At 51.0% G+C, this 20,567-nt stretch overlaps 1 protein-coding gene across 4 annotated transcripts in view; it reads left to right on the top strand.

Moving 5' to 3' along the window:
• Positions 1 to 20,567, top strand: part of SLC39A11 (solute carrier family 39 member 11) — a 289,985-nt gene that overhangs the window by 96,192 nt on the left and 173,226 nt on the right. For 3 of the 4 annotated variants that reach the window (XM_055408696.2, XM_088829378.1, XM_088829379.1), the window contains exon 5: positions 8,663 to 8,804. In XM_055408696.2, coding sequence (XP_055264671.1) covers positions 8,663 to 8,804 — 142 coding nt within the window. The remainder of the gene's footprint in view (positions 1 to 8,662; positions 8,805 to 20,567) is intronic. The other variant, XM_055408697.2, reaches the window with a different exon arrangement.

The raw sequence follows: 20,567 nt of genomic DNA on the forward strand, positions 1-20,567 counted from the left end.
TATAAGTTAAATAAGCAGGGTGACAATATACAGCCTTGTCGTACTCCTTTCCCGATTTGGAACCAGTCTATTGTTCCATGTCCAGTTCTAACTGTTGTTTCCTGACCTGCATACAGATTTTTAAGAGGAAGATCAGGTGGTCTGGTATTCCCATCTCTTCAAGAATTTTCCAGTTTATTTTGATGCACACAGTCAAAGGCTTTGGCATAGTCAATAAAGCAGAAGTAGGTGTTTTTCTGGAACTCTCTTGCTTTCTTGATGATCCATGTTGGCAATTTGATCTCTGGTGCTTCTGCCTTTTCTAAATCCAGCTTGAACATCTTAAAGTTCACGGTTCACATACTTTTGAAGCCTGGCTTGGAGAATTTTGAGCATTACTTTACTAGCGTGTGAGATGATTTGTTTTTCTTTATGGCTTAAATGAAAATACAAAATAAAAACATTTTTTATGGAGAATTTTCAGATTTTTGCAAATATGTTCTTGGTCTCCATTGGAGAAGGCACTCTTTAGGAGAATGAAACTGAGTTTGTGAGTTTCACCCATGGGTCGAGAGGCTGCGTTTTGTCTGTCTCTTCCTGTGTGCTGTGATTGTTTGCAAAAACGGCCACAAATCCTCTCCCTGTTGTCATCCATACTATGACAGTATGACCCTGGATCGCCCATCTCCCCCAGAAGGTATAGTTGACTTCTCCATCCTTCCCATCTGGATGACCATTGACCTACTGTGGTACCAGATGTGATGCAAGCAGGGACTTGACTCACTTGGCACTGGGTGTTTCCTTCTCTTGGTGCCCTGGAAACCTGAGTTTGCCACATGAATAGCCCAGTCTAGCTTGCTGGAGGATGACAGCTACATGGAGAAGAATCTAGGTTTCCCAGCCAAGAGCCAGCCAGCTCCTGGCCACCAGCCCGCATGTGCCATCCTCAACCATGCAGCCCCTAGGTGAGGCAGGGATGTACCACAGACGGTGCACAAGTGGGTCTCGGTGATGTTCTCTGAGCTGGGGCATATGAGTAGCGGCGCCCAGTTGACTGTAATCTTATGAGCAGTAATAACTGATTTATGTTCTAAGCCACTAAGTTTTGGGGTATTTTGTTGCTAACAATAAGTGTCTGATATACATTTTTTTCCCCTAGGAAGAGAAATCTTATCTTTGAGCAGACTTCTGAAGGGATCTGATATTCTCCAAAATGATACCATAAGTCAGAAAACGTTGCCTCGAAAGATCAGCTGGGGGCTCTCAAACTGCTGAGAAGGCGGAAAGGGCTCAGCATGGATTTTCTAGTATATTTTAATGACTCCTAGGATTAGCTCTTGGATAATCATTGAGGGTTAGAAAGAAAATACTTCATTGGACTTTGACATTTGCCTTCATTTAGATTTATATTTTTGTTTTGAGGAAAAATTGTATTTCGAGTTACAAGAATAAGCATAATGGTTTGGAAAACTCTGCCCGGTACCATCTCTTTGTGAACCACGTTAGTGGGAGACCTGGCTGTTTGCAACACAGCTCAGAGCCGCTTGCGTGGAACTGTGATTGAGGGGCTGTCTTTGCAGACTCTCAGAGAGCTGTATCTTTGCAGAGAGAACTGTGTGGTGCTTTAGAATCTATTTTGCGTGATTAAACAGGCCTGATTATGAATAGTAATTTGGTATCAGAAATAGGAGAAGGTTTTGTCTCCACAAAGATCGTTTGCGCAATAACATGCTTATGTTGCTTTAAATACTGCGAGAATTCTTTAGTTAACCTCGCCTTTGGGAAGCTTCAGGCTGAGGTCAAAAAACCAAAACGTAACACAGAGGCGAGATTTTAACAAATTCAATAAAGACTTGAAAAATGGTCCACATCAAAAACAATCTTATTAAAGAAAAAACCTCTTGGATACGTTTAAGCCTTTTCCTTCCATCTCTGCACTAATCCCCTTGTCTTCCTTTCTCAAGGCCTAAATGTTTTGTGTTCACTTGGATTTTTTTTTTGTCTTCTCTGTTATATAGCTTCTCCCCTCTCCTCTTGGAGATTTTATGGTACCACTCAGTCTGGTAGATTCTATGAGTTCTTAGTCCCTGGACATTGTCCTGGGCCCTGCCGAGAGGGACCCAGTTTCAAAAACATCATGGTTTGAGACAGCCAGGGAAGCTGAGAGTTACTGTGCAGTTGTGCAGATGTGATGAGAGATACATGAGCGGGACGTGAAGAGAGGGAGGTTGGATTTAATCCAGACTAGACTGGGTTTATCCAGGAAGACTTCCTGAAGCAGGGAGCTCAGGCTTCTTCAGCCAGGAATTTTTAAAGGCATCAAAGACCGATGCCTTAGAAACTTTGAAAACTTGCCTCACTTGAACAGGCCTAGATGTCATGCTGTTATTTTAGGGGAAGGGAGGGGAGCTGGGTTGGGTGCAGTCCTAGCGCTCTCAGGCAAAACGTTCTATGCTCCCAACACAGTAGAGACCAAGGACTTTGGGTCGCCGTTCTCCTTGTCTTTGGCTGTGACCCCAGGATCCTTCAACATGTGGGCAAACAAGGGAGGGAAGACAGCATCCACTTGTCCCCCCCGCCACCCCGAGTCCCTGTGTGCCATGAGGCCCGCCTGGCCCCGTGCTGGCCTCCCCGGGAGAGAAGGTCATCTATTATGTAAGAATCATCCATATTCCAACTGGTGATCAGGGGCAGCATTTAATTTTTTTTTCCATTATGTGGAATAATTTCAGCCCATCTTACGAGTGTCATTATTGTTGAGATTTCTCAGTAATGGAGATAGCATCTATTACTTCTCCTCACCCTGTGTGTCTGGGTGAAGCGGGGATGCAGAGGCAGCAGCTGGGACAAAGGCAGCTGGGGCTCCAGGCCCCTTCCCTGGCATCCGTGCACCTGGTCCCCAGGGGGTGCGGCTTCTCCTGGCTGCAACCGGCTGGCGGGGGGCACCAATTAATGCTGCGACCTTTCCCTCTGCTTTTCATCAGGGAGTTCCGAGCCACTGACAAACCTCAGTGAAAGAAACTGCACCCCATGGGGCAGGGAGATGTGACGAGACATCCCAGAGACCCCTCTCCCCCTCCCCTCTGCCCTGGCCTGAACTGACATGACAGCAGGTGTTCATGTGGGTTTGGTGAAAGTCAAGCCCGTGGGCGATCATCAGAGGTCGGTCTGCTTTGCCTCTGCCCCTCTCCCCTGCCCCACCCACCCACCCCACGGCTGTTAACAGCAAGGATGCATCCCAGCGGGGATGAGACAGAGGCAGGAGAACTCAGGGAAGGATGCTCGTGGGATGCAGGGCAGACACATCCAGCAGTTGCCCTGAGTTTTGGGGGCTACAGGTCCCTCGGGGCTTCAGTACCTCATGGCATTTCTCCGTTTGTGCTTGGCCTGTGGGGCTTCCGTTGCCTTGGCTGACTCCACCCTCAGACACCTACATCGTGTCGCGCTGCTCTCCAGGCCCTGAGTCCGTCTGGGGCTCGTTTTTTTGAGGCTCTCGAAACACCCAGCGGCCAGCAGTTGTCTTCCTGGGACCTGGGAGGGCCAACCCTGATGAGCAGCGCCGGATTTTATTTCTGCAAGGAGGCACTCATGTTGCGTGTTGAAGCTTTTTTGTTGTTTTCACATAAAGCACATTGCAGGACTGCTTTCCTCCCGCCCTCCGCCTCATTTTGTTTCCTCCTCCTTGTTTTTTCCTCCTCCTGTCTCTCCACTCGCTCTCTTTTCCTTCTGGAAAGTGCTAGACTTCTCCAGCTCCTGCCTCTGGCGGGCACGACCTTTCCAGAGCGGGTGGAAGTTGCTGTTTCTTCTGAGCCAGGGGTTTGTTGCAACCATTAATAATAATAACAGTAATGTCACCAGAGGACAGTGACCTCAAGTTCCGTGGCCCTGGACGTGTGTTGCCATGTACCTCCCTGCTCTCTGTACCAAGCTGGGTTTGGAGGGTTGGGTGGGGAGGGGGGAGCGGGGGGAGGAAGCCATGGATGGGGTGGGAAGGGGAGGCAGGAGGAGAGGGAGACGGGTAGCTTGGGACAGAGACTGTGTTTAGCTACCGTGACATTTGGGAGCTGCAAGGGGACCCAGCAACCCTGGAGCTGTCCTGGGTCCCAGGAGCCCTGCTGAAACCGTCATGGGGAGGGCAGCCAGGCAGGCTGTCAGGGCTTCCGTGAAAGGCTGAGAACGGCTTGCCTCACTCAGATGCTTGCCCTGGAAGGGATCAGCCCTCACCTCGCCCAGGCGGGGTGAGATGAAAGACAGCGATGATATCAGGTATAAAGAGGGGCGGGCTGCCATCAGGGGAGAAAAAGGAAACAGAGCAGGGATTTCTTCCCGGGGGACTCGGTGGTCCTTCCCCTGAGCACAGGCGGAAGCTGTGTTTATTTAAAGGTCCATTGAAAAATAATTGCCGCACCCCTCCACTGCAGAGAAGGCAATGGCACACCATTCCAGTGTTCTTGCCTGGCAAATCCCATGGACGGAGGAGCCTGATGGGCTGCAGTCCGTGGGGTCGCTAAGAGTCGGATGCGACTGAGCGGCTTCACTTTCACGCACTGGAGAAGGAAATGGCAACCCACTCCAGTGTTCTTGCCTGGAGAATCCCAGGGATGGCGGAGCCTAGTGGGCTGCCATCTTTGGGGTCGCAGAGAGTCGGACACGACCGAAGTGACTTAGCAGCAGCAGCACCTCCACTGCAGTGTCCAAGCTAGATGAGCAGACGGGGCTCCAGGGCCCCAGGGTGTCAGCCCCACAGGGGTTTCCTGACTCTCTCTCAACATCAAGGACATTATGATAAAATCACCAAGGCACAGCGGGTGTCTCCCACCAGACTGTTCCTTGAAATTCCAAGGGGTGTGTTTCTCTGTTTTCCTCGCAGTGGTGGAGAGGGGAGGGTGGAACCTAGAGTGAAAGTCGCTCAGTCGTGTCTGACTCTTTGTGACCCCTGGACTGTAGCCCACCAGGCTCCTCTGTCCGTGGAATTCTCCAGGCAAGAATACTGGAGTGGGTTGCGTTTCCTTCTCCAAATCAGTGGTGGAGAGGGGAGGGTGGAACCTAGAAGGGAGGCTTAAATGAACCCCAGGAGGCCGGCCGGTGCCTGGGTCCAGGGATGCTCAGGGACACTGGACCGCAGAAGCTGTCCCCCTGTCACCTTGGGGTGCCTCCTGCATCTCCCTGCACAGTCCGCCCCGCCCTTCCCGAGGCCACAGGTGGGGCCTAGTGCCCAGGAGTGGGGTGAGTACAAGTGAGATCCACTAGGGTTTTGTTCAGCTTTTTAAAAGGCCGCTTCTAAGTGAAGCTGGGGTGGGATTGCCTCAGTGCACCCGACCCCAACACTGGAATAAAGTAAAAACAACCAGCAGAATGTAGTTGGTGAAAGGGTCCAGGGATATAGTGGGGACGGGAGGGGCGATTTGCCTCCTTGCCGGAAACGCCACCTCTGGAAGTCAGTGTGGCTTCTTGCCTTTCATTCGGGTCTTTGCTCAAATGCCGCCTTCTCAGCGAGCCCTCCCTCAGCACTGTGTCTGGAGGAGCCCTCCAGCTTTGCGTTTCACAACGAGGTGCTGGAAGAAGGCCTGACACAGGGCTCGAGCCCAGTACCTAAAACAGTTGTGCTGTGTCACTGTGGTGGGGATTTATTTCTCTAATCAACATTGTCCCTACCAGCCCTCGGTTTCATAGTGTACTGTGAGTTTATTGTCTGTCTCTGGAAGGACAGGGGACTTGGCTCTTCTGAATCGTCAGGACCCAGACTGGTTCTGGTGTGCAGTTGATACGTAGTAAAAATTTGCCAAACACCTGAAGGCAGGCAGGCTTCCTGGAGGAAGCAGCAAAATTCCTATCTTGACAGTAGAGAGAGGGCCTGTGTGTTCTTAGCATGACTAGCAATAAAAGGAAGTCATGAGCGTTCTCAGCCTTCGAAAGCGGAGTGTCTCAGCTTCAACACTGTTGGCATTTGGCCGGGGCACTCTCTGTGATGGGGGCCGCCCTGCATGTGTTGTTGGGTGTTCAGTGGCATCCCTGGCTTCTCCCCACTAGATACCCGCACCCGCCTCCTGCACCCCACACACAAAGCGCCCGTTGCCAAATGTCCCCTGGGGAGCAGATTCACCCCAGTGGAAAGCCACTGTTCTCAGTTAAAACCAGGATCTCTCCGGCTGCACCTGACCGGTTGCTGCCCCGAGTGGATGAAGGCGGCCGCATCTCTGCTGGAATGAAGTGGTTCCGTTTCCACATCCTTCCCCCGCGTCTGCCTCCATCACGTTGTGAAAGAAGCAAGACGAAGGAAGAAACAGCAGCTGAGGCACACGCTTTGCAGGGGAAACGCGTCTGACGGCCATGGCGATGCCTCAGATGCCAGCGTGAGGTGCAGGATGGGACATAATTAAAGCTTATGGACAAAGAGCTGCCACTGCGTGGCCCTCGGCACGTGGTGCGGACGCCAGCTGTCGCTGGGGGCGGGGCTAGCTCCAAGGCCCTTCTGTCCCCAGGGGTTGTCCATCTGCCGCGTCCTCAGCCTTGACCCCTCAGTGGGATGCTCTCTTGATGCCCCTCCCAGCGACATCGCAGATGAGAGCACGCTGCCCCTAGGATTCTCCAGGGGGACCTAAGAACTCCAACTGAGGGCAGCTCACACAGTGTCACGAGGCTTTTTTCTCTTCCGTTTTAAAACAAGGTTAATGGAGGTGTCAGCATCTTTATTAAAGTGCACAATAAGGGAACTCTATTTCATATCCTGTGATAAACCATAATGGAAAAGAATATGAAAAAGAGCGTGTAGATATATGTAACTGAGTCGCTTTGCTGTACTAGAGAAATTAACATTGTAAATCAACTCTACTTCAGTTTTAAAAAGTGCCTTATGAAGAGCATTGTAAATGAATGATTAGGACAACAGAAATACATTGGAGGTGTCACAGGATATGAGAGGAAGGGTTTATGTTTCACTTTTTACCTTTAGTTGAACAGAAATAATGAAGTAAAATACCTGAATCATTTCTCTTTCTGATCCCTGGTGAGCAAGAAGGGGTGTGTGTGTGTGTATTTATGCAAGATACAGGTAGGCATCATTTTTGTGAGATTCCCCTCTGAAACTTACCCAAGAAAACAGATTTAGTATTTGCTTATAAATAGATGCATTCCATGATTGGATGATTAAGCCTTCTCCTCTCCCCTATGAGACCACACATTTTAATTATTTATTTAATCCACTAAGTTGCCTATTTTTATTTTTATTATATTTTCTTTTTAACAGCTTTATTGATGTTCACCCAAAGTGATCCATTATGTTTAGCGTATTGCATCGTTATTTTAAAATTATCGTATAATATATACATAACATTAAATCTGCCATTTTAATCATTTAAAATGTATAACTCAGTGGCATTAATTGCATTCACAGTGCTGTGCAGTCATCACCACCATCCTTCTCCAGAATTTTATCTCCCCAAACAGGAACCCTGTAACCATTTAGCAGTAACTCCCCATTCCTTCTTCCCAACCCCTGAAAGTGAAAAAGTGAAACTGTTAGTCACTCAGTCATGTCCAGCTCTTCGCGACACCATGGACTGTAGCCCTCCAGGCTCCTCTGTCCATAGGATGCTCCAGGCAAGAATACTGGAGTGGGTTGCCATTCCCTTCTCCAGGGGATCTTCCTGACCCAGGGATCGAACCTGGGACTAACTGCATTGCAGGTGGATTCTTTACCATCTGAGCCACTGGGAAGCCCTGGGAACCTCTAGTTCCTGTCTCTGATTTTGCCTATTCTAGGTATTTAATGTAAGTGGACTCATACAGTACTTGTCATTTTGAGGTACACACGTTTTAAATGGAAACTTCCGTTTGTTCAGAACTATTTTGCCTGGTTTTCAGAAAATATCTGCTGTTTCCTTGCCATTGAGATGACTCTGTTCACCTTCCCTGAGGTCTTAGGGGTCCCACCGGTGTCTTTGGAAGACAAACTCACCACCCCACTGTAGATTCACTTGTCTGCCCCTCACTGGACTGTAAGCTCCATAAGAGCTAGAATTGGGTAGTTTACCAAGTATCCAGAAAGTTGACAGTCAGTAAGTATTTGTTCAGTAAACGTGGGGATCAAAATCAAGACTTCGCGCAGCTAACGCGAAGAAGAGTCAAAATAACTGGTGACGGACAAAGCAGAGGGGCGACGTGATTTAAGGCGCACTGGGCATAACCTCAGATGTGCCGTGTCCTCCAGGACCCTCACTTTCCTTCTTTTGAGATGCTTCTGTTTGGCTCTCATCCTCTTTTGATGTCATGAGAAACCGGAAGACGCTGAATTCCTGAAAACTGCTGACCTTGGTTCCTGTACTGAGGCCGCCACTGGGCGGACCTGCCGTCCAGGCTTCTCTTGACGGTTCAGGAACTGAGTCCCTTCTGCCCTCTGCCCTGTGGTGAGGGGAGAGAGGGCTTTTGGTGTTTGACCTGCTCTTTCCCAGTTTCTGGGATCAGCACGGTCAGCTCCGATCCCAATTGTTGTCATCCGCAAAGTTCTGCAGCCAGAAAGCTTGTGACCTTGCTCACGACTCCTCCCGGCCTGACAGATGGGTCTGGCCCAGGCAGCCGGTGTTCTCAGTGGAGATGAGTGGGTTGCCTGGGTCCCTGGGAGCTGGAGGGGCTGGGGGATGAAGGCAGAGCAGGTGCTGTAGTGACGCCCTGCTTCTCGTTTCAGGGTGCAGCGGAAGACCCGCAGACGGCCCTGGCACTGAACTTGGACCCTGCGCTGACGAAGAAGTCTGACACGGAGGGTGCCAGGATGCTCTTCCCCGAGAGCGAACTTTCCATCCGGATAGGTAGAGCTGGGCTTCTTTCAGGCAAGCTCCCTGCTGCAAACCGCGAGCTGAGTCAGACAGGAGAGACCAGAGCCGGGGGCGGGAGGGGTGGCCGGGACGTGCCAGCTGCTTCGTCCTGTCTTTGCCAGGTGCCCACCTCGCTGTTGCCTGGGGCTGGGCCAGCATCTGGCTGCACGCCTCCCCTCCACGTTGGTTCTCCAGACCACCTGCTTAGAGCACAGTATGTAACAGAACCTCTGGCTGTTTCCCCGACTTGGACAAGTGGGCCCTTGGGCTGCTCTAGTGGGTTTGGGCTGATTCGGGTTGCAGCGGACAGACCTCTGTCCCTCCGTCTCCCCCTCTGATGGCGCCCTGGATGTTCCTTTCCACTGACATGACTTTCATCTTTCTGGTTCATCTGGGGAATTTTGGGTCTTGTTTTCACTGATTCAGTCTGGAGTCTGAAAACCTGAAAACACTGATGGCGAAGCCATGCATTTTCTCTTAAGCTAGAGGGAGTGCCCTCTCGAGAAGAATCGGGGCGGGGAGGCGCTATATTTCTGAATCTCCCTGGGGGCGGTGCAGACTGGGTGGGTGCCCCCTGAGAAGGAGTTGCAGAATGATGCTGGTCTCCGGCTTCCGTGCAGACGTCCCCTTCCGTGCCCTGTCCTGGCTCACTTGGGGGAGTTTGCTACTTTAAGTGCCAGTTTGCACCAGGAGAGGTAGCTTCCTTTTCCTTTTCTTTTATTTTAAAGTCCTGCGTCACTGTGAAACGTTGTCCCTTCTTTTTCCTCCACTTCTTCTGTAAATCTCAGATTCAGGAACTAAACCAGGCAAAGGACGCTGAAAGCGGCCGCCCCGTCCCTTGCTTGGAGTTCTTCTCACTTAGATGGATCGAGGAGAAAGAGACTGATGCCTAGCCACCGTCTTCACCTTTGTGATTTAAGGGGGCAAGTCCCCTCACGTTTCCGGGCTGGCGTTTTAATTTGATATGTGCACGCGGTATCTCTGAAATGATCCCTAGAGCTCGGGAGTAGAGATCCTGTAGCCTACACGAGTTACAGCCATGCTTCAGCCGGTTCTCAGTTATCTGTGCTCAGATTAGGTCCTGCAGGAATTATTCACGGAAACTAGAACACCTCCTCCACTCGGGTTGAAGCTCATGGCCCCCCACCTCTCCCGATGTGGGATTTAATCAGGAAGCGAAAATTCGTCCAACAGGAGCCCAGGTAACAGAGGGTTAGCACGAAAACTCTGCCCCCTGCGTCGAGCCGCATGTGTCATTTGTTCTCAAGTCAGCTCTGCTTGGGTGTGGCCTGTGGCCTTCCTGTTACTGGAGAGTCGAGAGCTGTCTGGTGACCAGCATGGGGCACTGTCCTCCAGTTAAGGCGGTCACTTTCCATGCCGAGTGGTGGGGACTTGGGGACAGAAGGCTTTCTGCCAGTTCTCCCCAGCTCCTGCATGTTGGATCTCCTGTGATCCCCAATGAAGACTTTATGGTCCTGACTCCGAGCTGTCTCTAGGATGAAGGAGTTTGCCAGACTTTATTCTCTCCCATTTTTTTCAGTCTTCAAGGCCACAGGGGAAAGGTTCAGTGCCTGTCAATCAAAAAAGTAAAAAAGGGCATATACCTCTGGCTGATTCATGTTGGTGTGTGGCAGAAACCACCACGATATTGTAAAGCAATTATCTTTCAATTGAAAATAAATTAAAAAAAAGAAGTGTTGACAATACCGTCTTCAAGGTCATTGTCAACTGTAAATTATTAGCAAATAAAATGTGACTTAATTGAAGCAAAAAAAGAAACTAAAAAGAGATCCCTTTGACATGAACCTTTTCCGACGGGACCATGAGAATATAGGGCCAGTGGGACTGATCTTGGGTGGCCTCTGCCTGTCCTGGCTTGGAAGCAGGGTTTCAGTTCCTAGTCAGGAGCTAAGGTCAGGCCCCGGTGGTGAGAGCGCCGAATCCTAGCCACTGGTCCAGTGACAAGGCCCGGGCCCTTCCACTCCGTAGAAGAGAACCCCACAAAGACAGAAATTAGTGAAACAAGTAAAGTGTTTATCGGGAGGAAGAGAGTGCTGGACGTGTGGACACTCATACCCTCGCGGTAGCGTAAACCACCTCTGCGGGGCGTTTCCTCCGGGTTCTCTCTGGCCCGTCATCCTGCTCCGCCTAGTTCTGAGTCTGTGTTTGGTTTATCTCAGCGTCCTCCCTGGTGGCTTCCCCAGTGGCTCAAATGGTAAAGAATCTGCCTGCAGTGTGGGAGACCCGGGTTGGGAAGATCCCCTGGAGGAGGAAATGGCCACCCACTCCAGTATTCTTGCTGGGGTCACTCCTTGGACAGAGGAGCCTGGTGGGCTACATACAGTCCATTGGGTTGCAAAGAGTCAGACACGGCTGAGCGACTGACCCTTCCTTTCAGGGTCCTCCTGCCTTAGGCGTTGACTTTACTGGAAAGTCTCCCAGGCTTGCTGGACCTTCTTGGCCACCCCAGGGCGGGGTGGCGAGCAGAGACTGCGTGGGAGGCGATGCCATCCTGTCCTCTGCTCAGAAGCACCTAGGCAGAGCTGGTTACCAGGTTACCAGGCAACCCTCGTTCACTGTTGCTAGCCATTCAGATTCGAGGGCAAATGCAGCCCGCGGGGTGTGGGGGGAGCGCAGAGATGGTTTGTGGCGCCCGAGGGAACCCAGCCACCTCTGGAAAGGTTGTTCCTGTTCTCGCCTGGGCACACCTGTGGCTGTCAGGCGGTCGAGGACTCGAAAGTTGATAATGGCTATTTGATGACTGGCTGCGTGCAGATCAAGTCTGAGCATGCCTTATTTGTACCATCTGGATCTGCCCTTAAGCTTGCTGTAAATGGAGCCCAGAGATTGGTTTAATGGGTGTTTAGTGAATAACATCAGCCTCTAAAAAATAATATTGGCGCTGCTGTTGTAATGTCGTGTAATTGGTTCAACAAGCGGAAAAGCCAGAAGGGCCGCTCTGCGAGACAGGGGTTCAGCTGCCCCGAGTCTCGGCAGCAGCCCTCGCCGGGGAAAGCATTTATGCGTTTGCGATGCTTTCCTATGTGCGTCTCGGTGCCAAATGTTTTACAGTCTCAACCGTGCTCAGGGCTGGGGGTACTCTGGGTCGCAGGTAGACCAGAAGGTCTTATAAATCAGTCTCTTGTCTCTCTGCCACCCTCACCGCCCCCCCAACTATGAATCTATCTCCAGCCAACTTTCTTTTAATTAAGGAAACAATGACATGGTGAAAACTAAAAGTCATTTTTCTTCCCCCTTCAGATCGTTATGGCCCAGGTTCCCGTCTCAGACACAGACACTGTTCTAGTCTCTCTGTTTCCTTTCGGAATCCCGCTGCGGCGTTTGCCCCGTCACACGTTTCCCGCTGCGGCGTTTGCCCCGTCCCACCTGGCCCCCTGTTTCCGCGCCTTGTGTGTTTCACTACGTAACACATTTCGGTTTCTGTTTGGGGAACATTCATTGATGCGTCCCATTTTTATTTTTGGCCGTGATCTTAGCTAATTAGTCCCCTCCTGATGGCCTCTTAGGGCGTTTACCGTCTTTTGCTGTTAACGCAGCAGAGAGATTTTCACATGTGTTAACACATCTCTGTAGGCAGTTCTGTGCTTGAGTAAATTCTGGACGTTAGGCTGGGGGTTCTGTACGTCTGGAGCTCAGGAGTGGGCACCGAAGCGTCCGTGAACCTCTTGGAGCTTTTTGTAGAAAGATTCGTGTTTTTTGAGGGATCCCACTGATGCACAGAGACACAGACGTGGAGAACAGACTTGCGGACACAGCGGGGGAAGGAGAGGGCGGGGCGGGTTTGGAGAGCAGCCGGACGTGTGTACATTGCCCTGGGTTAAATGCATAGCTGGTGGGAAGCTGCCATACCGGCACTCAGCGCTCTGTGAGCACCGAGAGGGGTGGGACGGGGTGTGGAAGAGATGCTCCGAGGGAGGGGATGTGTGTGCACGTGTGGCTGAGTCACGTTGTTGTACAGCAGAAACTAACACACGTGGTAAAGCAGCTATGAAAGTGAAGTCGCTCAGTCGTGTCCGACTCTTTGCGACCCCATGGACTGTAGCCTACCAGGCTCCTCCGTCCGTGGGATTCTCCAGGCAAGAGTACTGGAGTGGGTTGCCGTTTCTCCAATTTTAAAAAAAGATATGCATGTTTGGAAGGCAGAGGTCTACAACGTCCATCACACTTCAGATGGATCCGTGACCTCTGTGTTTATCTAGGACCTGGGTTTCTTCGCCTCAAAAACCCCGTTCAGCTGCCAGTGAACTTTCTGATTTTTCACTTTCTCACGAGCACTCTCCTCAGGCTGCGTGCTAAGTCACTTCAGTCTTGCGACTTTTGCAACCCCAAGAACCTTAGCCCTCCAGCTTGTGGGATTCTCCAGGCACGAACACTGGAGTGGATTGCCATGCCCTCCTCCAGAGTGTCCTCCCAACTCAGGGATAAAACCCACGTCTCGTCTGTCTGCCTGCTTTGACAGGTGACTTCTTTGCCTCTAGTGTCGCCTGGGAGGTCACTGTCTAGGCTGAAAGTGAAAGTGAGTGTGCTAGTCGCTCAGCGTGTCCGACTCTCTGTGACCCCGTGGACTGCAGCCCACCGGGCTCCTCTGTCCACAGGAGTCTCCAGGCAAGAACACTGGAGTGGCTGCCATTCCCTTCTCCAGGGGATCTTCCCGACCCAGGGGTCGAAACTGCATCTCCTGCGTTGCAGACGGATCCTTTACCATCTGAGCCACCAGGGAAACCCAAGAATACTAGAGAGGGTGACCTATCCCTTCTCCAGGGATCTTCCTGACCCAGAAATCGAACCGGAGTCTCCTGCATTTCAGGCAGATTCCTTATCAGCTGAACTGATAGGGAAGGTAATTGTTAACTTCCCCATTTTCTTAAGTTGTTTTTTTCTGAGATAGGAAGCTGAAATGCTCCAAGACTGTTTTTTTTTTTTTTTTAATGGATCCATTAGCATGCCAGATGGAAAATTGAATGTAATTTTGTGTTTCTGTGGAAGGAACAGAAGTAGGCATTATTTTCCAGGAGAGAAAGAGGTGGATTTAATTTCGGAAATTAGTTGTGAAGTGGCTTCTATTTATTATCCGTGAACCTTTCTAAAGCTGGTTGGGGGAGACGTGAATGGGGATTCAAGTCAGGCAAGCCCAAGCCATAAGAAACTCCTGTTAGAGACCTGTTTTCCCTTGATGTCTTACTCTGTTATGTCAGGAGAATTCAACTGGCAAAGATAATTCTACCTGGGCAGCCTGGCAGACGGGAAACCATGTTTTGCAAAATGAAACCAATGCAGACGTAGCTTTAAGTGGGTTGTGAATTTGCAGAAATTTACCACCCCTGGCCACAAGTATCTGTTTGTTTCTTTGTCTAAAGTCTTGAATTCCTTGTTGTTTATGCTCTGGTCTTGCTGGGTGGCATTTTCTCACAGAACTAGAACTGGTCTTGGGAGACAGAATTTACCTCTTTCAACCCAAGGTTCCCAAGTGCTCCACCCCCAGATGAGCATCTGCAGGACTCATTCACTCAGCGTCAGGACGGAGCTTGGATGCTCTCAGATGCCCTCCCCTCTGCAGGGTGCCACCAGCCGCTCTCCCGGTGTCCTGCTGTCCTCTTTCAATCACGAGCTTGGAATCATTCCTCTCCCCCATTTCTCTCGTTAAATATCCTCCATTTGGTGCCTCTGGGAAAAACATTTGATCAGCTGTTGAGTGTGGAGGCATCAGTAATTGACAGTTTTACTCCTGCCCATGTGGTTGCATTTTAACCGAGGACAATTTCTTTTTTTTAATGTTATATTATTATTATGTGGCATAAGAACACTTCGGTGCTTCGTGTGGGCTCTAGTTCCCTGCCCAGGGATGGAACCTAGTCCTCCATGCATTGAGAGCATGGAGTCTTAGCCACTGAAAGGTGGACCCAACAGATGGGTTTTCACACTGGCTGGCCTTTGGAGGATTATGGTTTTCAGCACACACGTGGGGCTTAGGGGGCAGCCAGTCACTATGGGGGTGGACTCCTTCTCAGGGAACAGTTGTTTGTTCTCTCTGTAAGACCAGCCTCATGTATCCAGCTCCCAACTCCTAGATTTCCTTGGCACTGAAATCCCTCAGAACAGTTGAATCCTAGGGAAATAAAGAGGGCTTATTTAAGCAGCTTCAGGCTTCCTCTGACAAATCTTCTAACTTTCCAAGTCTTCCTTGACTTCTGTCACTGACATTTCCAGTCAGATTTAGTACACTTAAATTTGTGGGTTTTAAAAAAAATTTTTATTTTGTATTGGGCTATAACTCTGGGAGTTGGTGATGGACAGGGAGGCCTGGCGTGCTGTGGTTCATGGGGTCACAAAGAGTCGGACACGACTGAGCGACTGAACTGAACTGAATAACCGATTAACAATGTTGTGATAGTTTTCAGGTGAACAGCAAGGGGACTCAGCCATACAGACACATGTATCCATTCTTCCCCAGACTCCTCTCCCATCCAGGCTGCCACACAACTTTGAGCAGAGTCCCCTGTGCTGTACAGAAGGTCTTTGTTGGTTATCCATTTGAAATATAGCAGAGTACTTAGATCAGGAGTCAGATGTAGCTCTTTTTAAAAAATGACTCAGTTCAGTCGTGTCTGACTCTTTGCGACCCCATGAACCGCAGCATGGCAGGCCTCCCTGGCCATCACCAACTCCCGGAGTCCACCCAAACCCAAGTCCATCGAGTTGGTGATGCCATCCAACCATCTCATCCTCTGTCGTCCCCTTCTCCTCCTGCCCTCAATCTTTCCCAGCATCAGGGTCTTTTCCAATGAGTCAGCTCTTCGCATCAGGTGGCCAAAGTATTGGAGTTTCAGCTTCAACATCAGTCCTTCCAATGAATACCCAGGACTCATCTCCTTTAGGATGGGCTGGTTGGATCTCCTTGCGGTGCAAGGGACTCTCAAGAGTCTTCTCCAACACCACAGTTCAAAAGCATCAATTCTTCTGTGCTCAGCTTTCTTTATAGTCCAACTCTCACAAAATGACTAGGTCTCCAAAACAATGTGTTTAGGGACGTCTCTGAGATGATATTAGTAATTTTGAATTTGTATCAGCAAGATCTCTATAGATAATAACTTCACAGTTGTTCATGTAAATTTAATGCCTTGGCATGTGGTTTTAGCAATTAGACCTTTATTTTTTTTTTCTGTGATTGGCTGGTTAGGGGACATTTTCCAGTCTTCTCCTGGCTCACTGAGAGGAATTGCCTGGGACCTGAAAAACAGACAAGCCTTGCTTTTGTTATGTCCTTTCTGGGCCAAGGCCCGTAACCTGGGTTTCTGCATTTAAAGAGCTGTGAACCAAACCTGTCAGCACATGGCAATAGTGCTGAGGCTATTAAAGTGTGCCACATTTTCATAGCAAAAAACCAAAACAAAACAATTTTGCCGAAGGATAAAGGGTAAAAATATTTTGCCAAAGGATTGAGGGCAGCAGGAGAAGGGGGTGGCAGAGGATGAGCTGGTTGGATGGCATCAACTCAGTGGACATGAGTTTGAGCAATCTCTGGGAGATAGTGAAGGACAGGGAAGCCTGGTGTGCTGCAGTCCATGGGGTCGTAAAGAGTCAGACACGACTAACTGAACCACAAAGGATAAACAGCAGAGTGTTCAACAGTGACAATCACCAGGAGCTCGTTAGCACCGTGAATGTTTGATAAAATAAGTAATACCGAAACGCCCTCTGGGACTGGGCTCCGTGAGGGAGGCCTGAGTGAGCGTCCGTGTGTCTCAGCTCAGGAGAGCATTCTTAGCTTCTTTCCCGTCTGAGTAGTGTAATATTCTGCCTACCTACTGTTTAGCACCGCAACAACACTTTTCCTGTTTATTTGCTTTTAGGCTGTCAGGGTGCAGTGCATTTTTCAGGAGGCCTGGGCCCAGAGGCAGTTTGGAGCTTGTATACATTTCCTACGTGGCTCAGGGATAAAGAATCCTCCTGGCAATGCAGGAGACGTGGGTTCGATCCCTGGGTCAGGAAGATCCCCTGGAGAAGGAAATGGCAACCCACTCCAGTATTCTTGCCTGGAGAATCCCATGGACAGAAGAGCCTGGAGGGACTACAGGCCATGGGGTCGCATGTCAGGGCTGCCATAACGAAGGACTGCCAGGTGAGCGGCTTGTGCAGCAGAAATAAATTTTCTCACAGTTCTGGAGTCTTGAGGTCTCGGGTCTGGGAGTGGGCAGGCTGCTTTCTTCGCAGGCCTGTCCCCGTGGTGTGTAGACAGCTACCTTCTCCCTGCGTCCTTAGCTGGCTTTCCCTCCGCCTGTCTGTGTTCCTCTGCTTACTGGTCCTATTGGATGAGGGTCCACCTCGATGACCTCGTTATAATGTAATTACTTCTTTAAAGACCCTGTTTCCAAACACAGTTAAATGCTGAGTCCTGGGGATTAGGGCTTCAGTGCATGCATTTGAGGGTACACAACTCAGCCCCTAATATCGCCTGATTTCTTTGAAACATTGCCTTCTTATGGATGGCGACCCCCTGAAGGACCACCAGGTGGCACGGGCACTGGCTGGTCCCCTCCGTCTCCCCCTCCCTCCCTTCCTCCCCTCCTGCCTTGTTCCCTTCCTTCCTCCCTCCTCCCTCCCCTTCCTTCTCCCTCCTCCCTCCTCCCTCCCCTTCCTTCTCCCTTCCTCCCTCCTCCCTCCCCTTCCTTCTCCCTCCTCCCTCCTCCCTTCCTTTCCTTCCTCCCTCCTCCCTTCCCTTCCTCCCTCCTCCCTTCCCTTCCTCCCTCCTCCCTCCCCTTCCTTCTCCCTTCCTCCCTCCTCCCTCCCCTTCCCCCTCCTCCCTCCTCCCTTCCTTTCCTTCCTCCCTCCTCCCTCCTCTCTTCCTTTCCTTCCTCCCTCCTCCCTCCTCCCTTCCCTTCCTCCCTCCTCCCTTCCCTTCCTCCCTCCTCCCTTCCCTTCCTTCTCCCTCCTCCCTTCCCTTCCTCCCTCCTCCCTCCTCCCTTCCCTTCCTTCCTCCCTCCTCCCTTCCCTTCCTTCTCCCTCCTCCCTTCCTTTCTTTTCCATCTCTTTGCTTCTTTCCCTTCCTTTCCACCTCCTTATCTGTTCTTCCCGTACTTGGACGCGCTGGGAATGCTGAGTCATCAGTGTGGAAAACAGCGCTGATGAGGCTGGAGAGTTTCTCGAGGCAGCAAGCAGAGACAAAGTCAGGTGATCTGAAGCCCTGTCTTGCAGGACTGCTGGCAGGTGTGCAGTCCCCCCTAGAGGAAGTACTCAGCTGGCTCTGGGCGGGATTCAGTCACACACAGTGCAATGGGGAGGCGTGCTGTCCTGACGGTGAACCTCCCAGGGCTGCCGTATGATGCATTACTAACTGTGCGTCTTCACAGAAATGGATGCCCTCACAGCTGTGGAGGCTGGAAGTTTGAAATCAAAGCATCCACAGGGTCAGGCTGTTTAACAGCTTCATGGGTTCTAGTAACTTCTGGGGGCCCCCGGCACTCCTTGGCTTGCAGCCGCAAACCTCCAGCCTTGGGCACGGTTGTCACATGGCCTTCTTCCCTGTGTGCGTGTCTGTGCCTCAGTGTCTGAGTCTCCGTCTGCTTACATAAAGACCCCAACTGGCAGACCCGCTCTGACCCACCGTGCCCACTTCTTAACTCGTCCCATCCGCAGACTCTATTTCTAGGCGAGATCCCACGCCGAGGCACCTTCCGGTGGAGGGGGACACGTTTCAGCCTGGTCCGTTCACCAGTCCCCCGCTCTGCACCCCCGTGGCCAGGCTATAGGAGCTTGGCTGTTTGGCAAAGGAGGGGTGGTGGGGTGGGGGTGTGGGGGCTTCTGTCATGCACATGGGAATGGAGAGGGGAAACAGGGCGAGGAAACCAGAGGCGCCTAATCCTGGCAGTCATAAAACCCTCACTTAATTCATTGGAGCCTTCAGAGCAGCTGGCAGGACTCTTTGTTTGAAATATTCATTAAGCGTCTACCAAGGAGTTAGGGATACTATCTCCTTATGCAAAATTTAACATTTGCTGGGCTAGCAGGTTCCATCATATTTATTAGAATTCTGACACATTGATTTCAGCCCATAAGTCTATTAAACAGGGAAATGTGTTTTTAATATGCTTTTGGGAAACAGAGCAGACAAGTGTGTTGGGCAGCCCCAGCCCCTGTTAGGATGTTCCTGCCAAGCTTTTATTACCCGGAGAACGGGTGCTATTGCCAAAGCCCGACAGCCCGGCTCTTTCCAGATCTTTTTTTTTGGTTTGTTTTTTCAGATGTTATTTTTTGCACAAGCTCCGTAAGCTGAAGAGGCATAAGGTGGCACTTTGGTTTCAAGTATTTAAGATCTCAAGGAGCCCTTTCTACTTATTCATTCCCATCTCAATTGTTTATTTCCTCCCCTCCTCTTGCCTTCTGGCTTTTACGGAAAGGGCCGAGAAGGACGGAGTAGGAAATGACAGCCCACTCCGGTGTTCTTGCCTGGAGAGTTCCATGGACAGAGGGGCCTGCCGGGCTAGCGTCCTTGGTGTCACGAGGAGGGACAGAGTGGCGGTGGGTTCGGGTCTGAGAGCAGGGCCTTGGGCACAGCCCCCCAGGTGAGCGGAAGTGGTGGGCAGCCCGTGTGGCCCTGCAGGGTGTTGCCGTGGTAACCTTTCCCGTCTCCACTGTGGCCCACCAGGACTTCTCTGCCGGTGGTCTGGGTGTGGTCCTTTGCTCTTTTCCCTCGGCGCCTCCCTCTCTCCTGGTCCCTCTCACCTGCTTCTTCCCGTCTCGCTCTCCGCATCCCTCCTCCTCTCCTCTCTCCAGGGACCTGCCCCCTTCCTTCCTCCCTCGCCCTCAGCGCAAAGGGTCCTTGGAGAATCCTCTTGGGCTCTTTCGGGCCGGCAGTGCCGTTTGCAGCCCCGAAGCAGCGGATCAGGTGGTGCTGTCACTGGAAAAGCTCTTCAGAGGTGCTTTCTTGCCTCTGCGTGGAGATCCCCGGGGGCAGATTCCCCCCTGGGGCCTCTCCCCTCTTTCTAGAAAACCTGATCTGGGTGAAGCTTTCCTCCAGGCTCTGCTTCTGGTTGGTTTTGCAGAACCAAAGCTCATCCATTGGCAGCGCTAATTAAACTCATCCAAGCAAAATGTGGACAGGGTCCCTGCCAGACATTTGGGGTGGAGCGCCGTGACAAGTGCAGACACCGTGGGGTCTGTTATGGAGACCCCGCCTGTCCTTCAAGTCACCCTTCAAGCGTCTCCGTGACAATCCTCCAACCCACCTGTCACCCAGCCCCACTTGATTAGCGCTATTAACCACCTGGTGTCGAATTTTTCTTGCTTCTCGCACATCTCCTGCAGACAGGGGACAAAGAAGATTAGCATGTTAATTTCCTTTCTCTTGGGGTCTTCTGTTGCAATCCGACCAGGGGGCTCTGACTGTACCCTGCTTCTCCCCTTTCCTCCTCTCCACCTGTGTTAGGGCTGGAAAAGGACAGTAGGGATGCAGATAAAGACTCCACACTGGCATCTAACGGGATCCTATTAGCTGACCGAGACTTCAGAGTCGATTTTTTTGCTAGCAGTTGGATTAAGTGGTCGCTCAGCCAATTATCAGGATCCGGCGAGTGGCGTGAAGCCTTATGTTTAACAGCAAAGGGAACGGAAGAGGCTGCAAGTCGATCGAAATTGAAACGCCTCTCCTGGAACTAACGAGCCACTCCTGGGAAGTCGTGGGGCCCCACAAGCTTGTTTAAAATTCTGACTGTGGAGGCTGCACAGTTGCGGGTTTTGATCATACAGCTTGATGGGCAGAGC

The sequence above is a fragment of the Moschus berezovskii genome, chromosome 20 (assembly GCF_049115385.1).
Source record: "Moschus berezovskii isolate FMDL1 chromosome 20, NW_MosBer_1.0, whole genome shotgun sequence".
NCBI lineage: Eukaryota > Metazoa > Chordata > Mammalia > Artiodactyla > Moschidae > Moschus > Moschus berezovskii.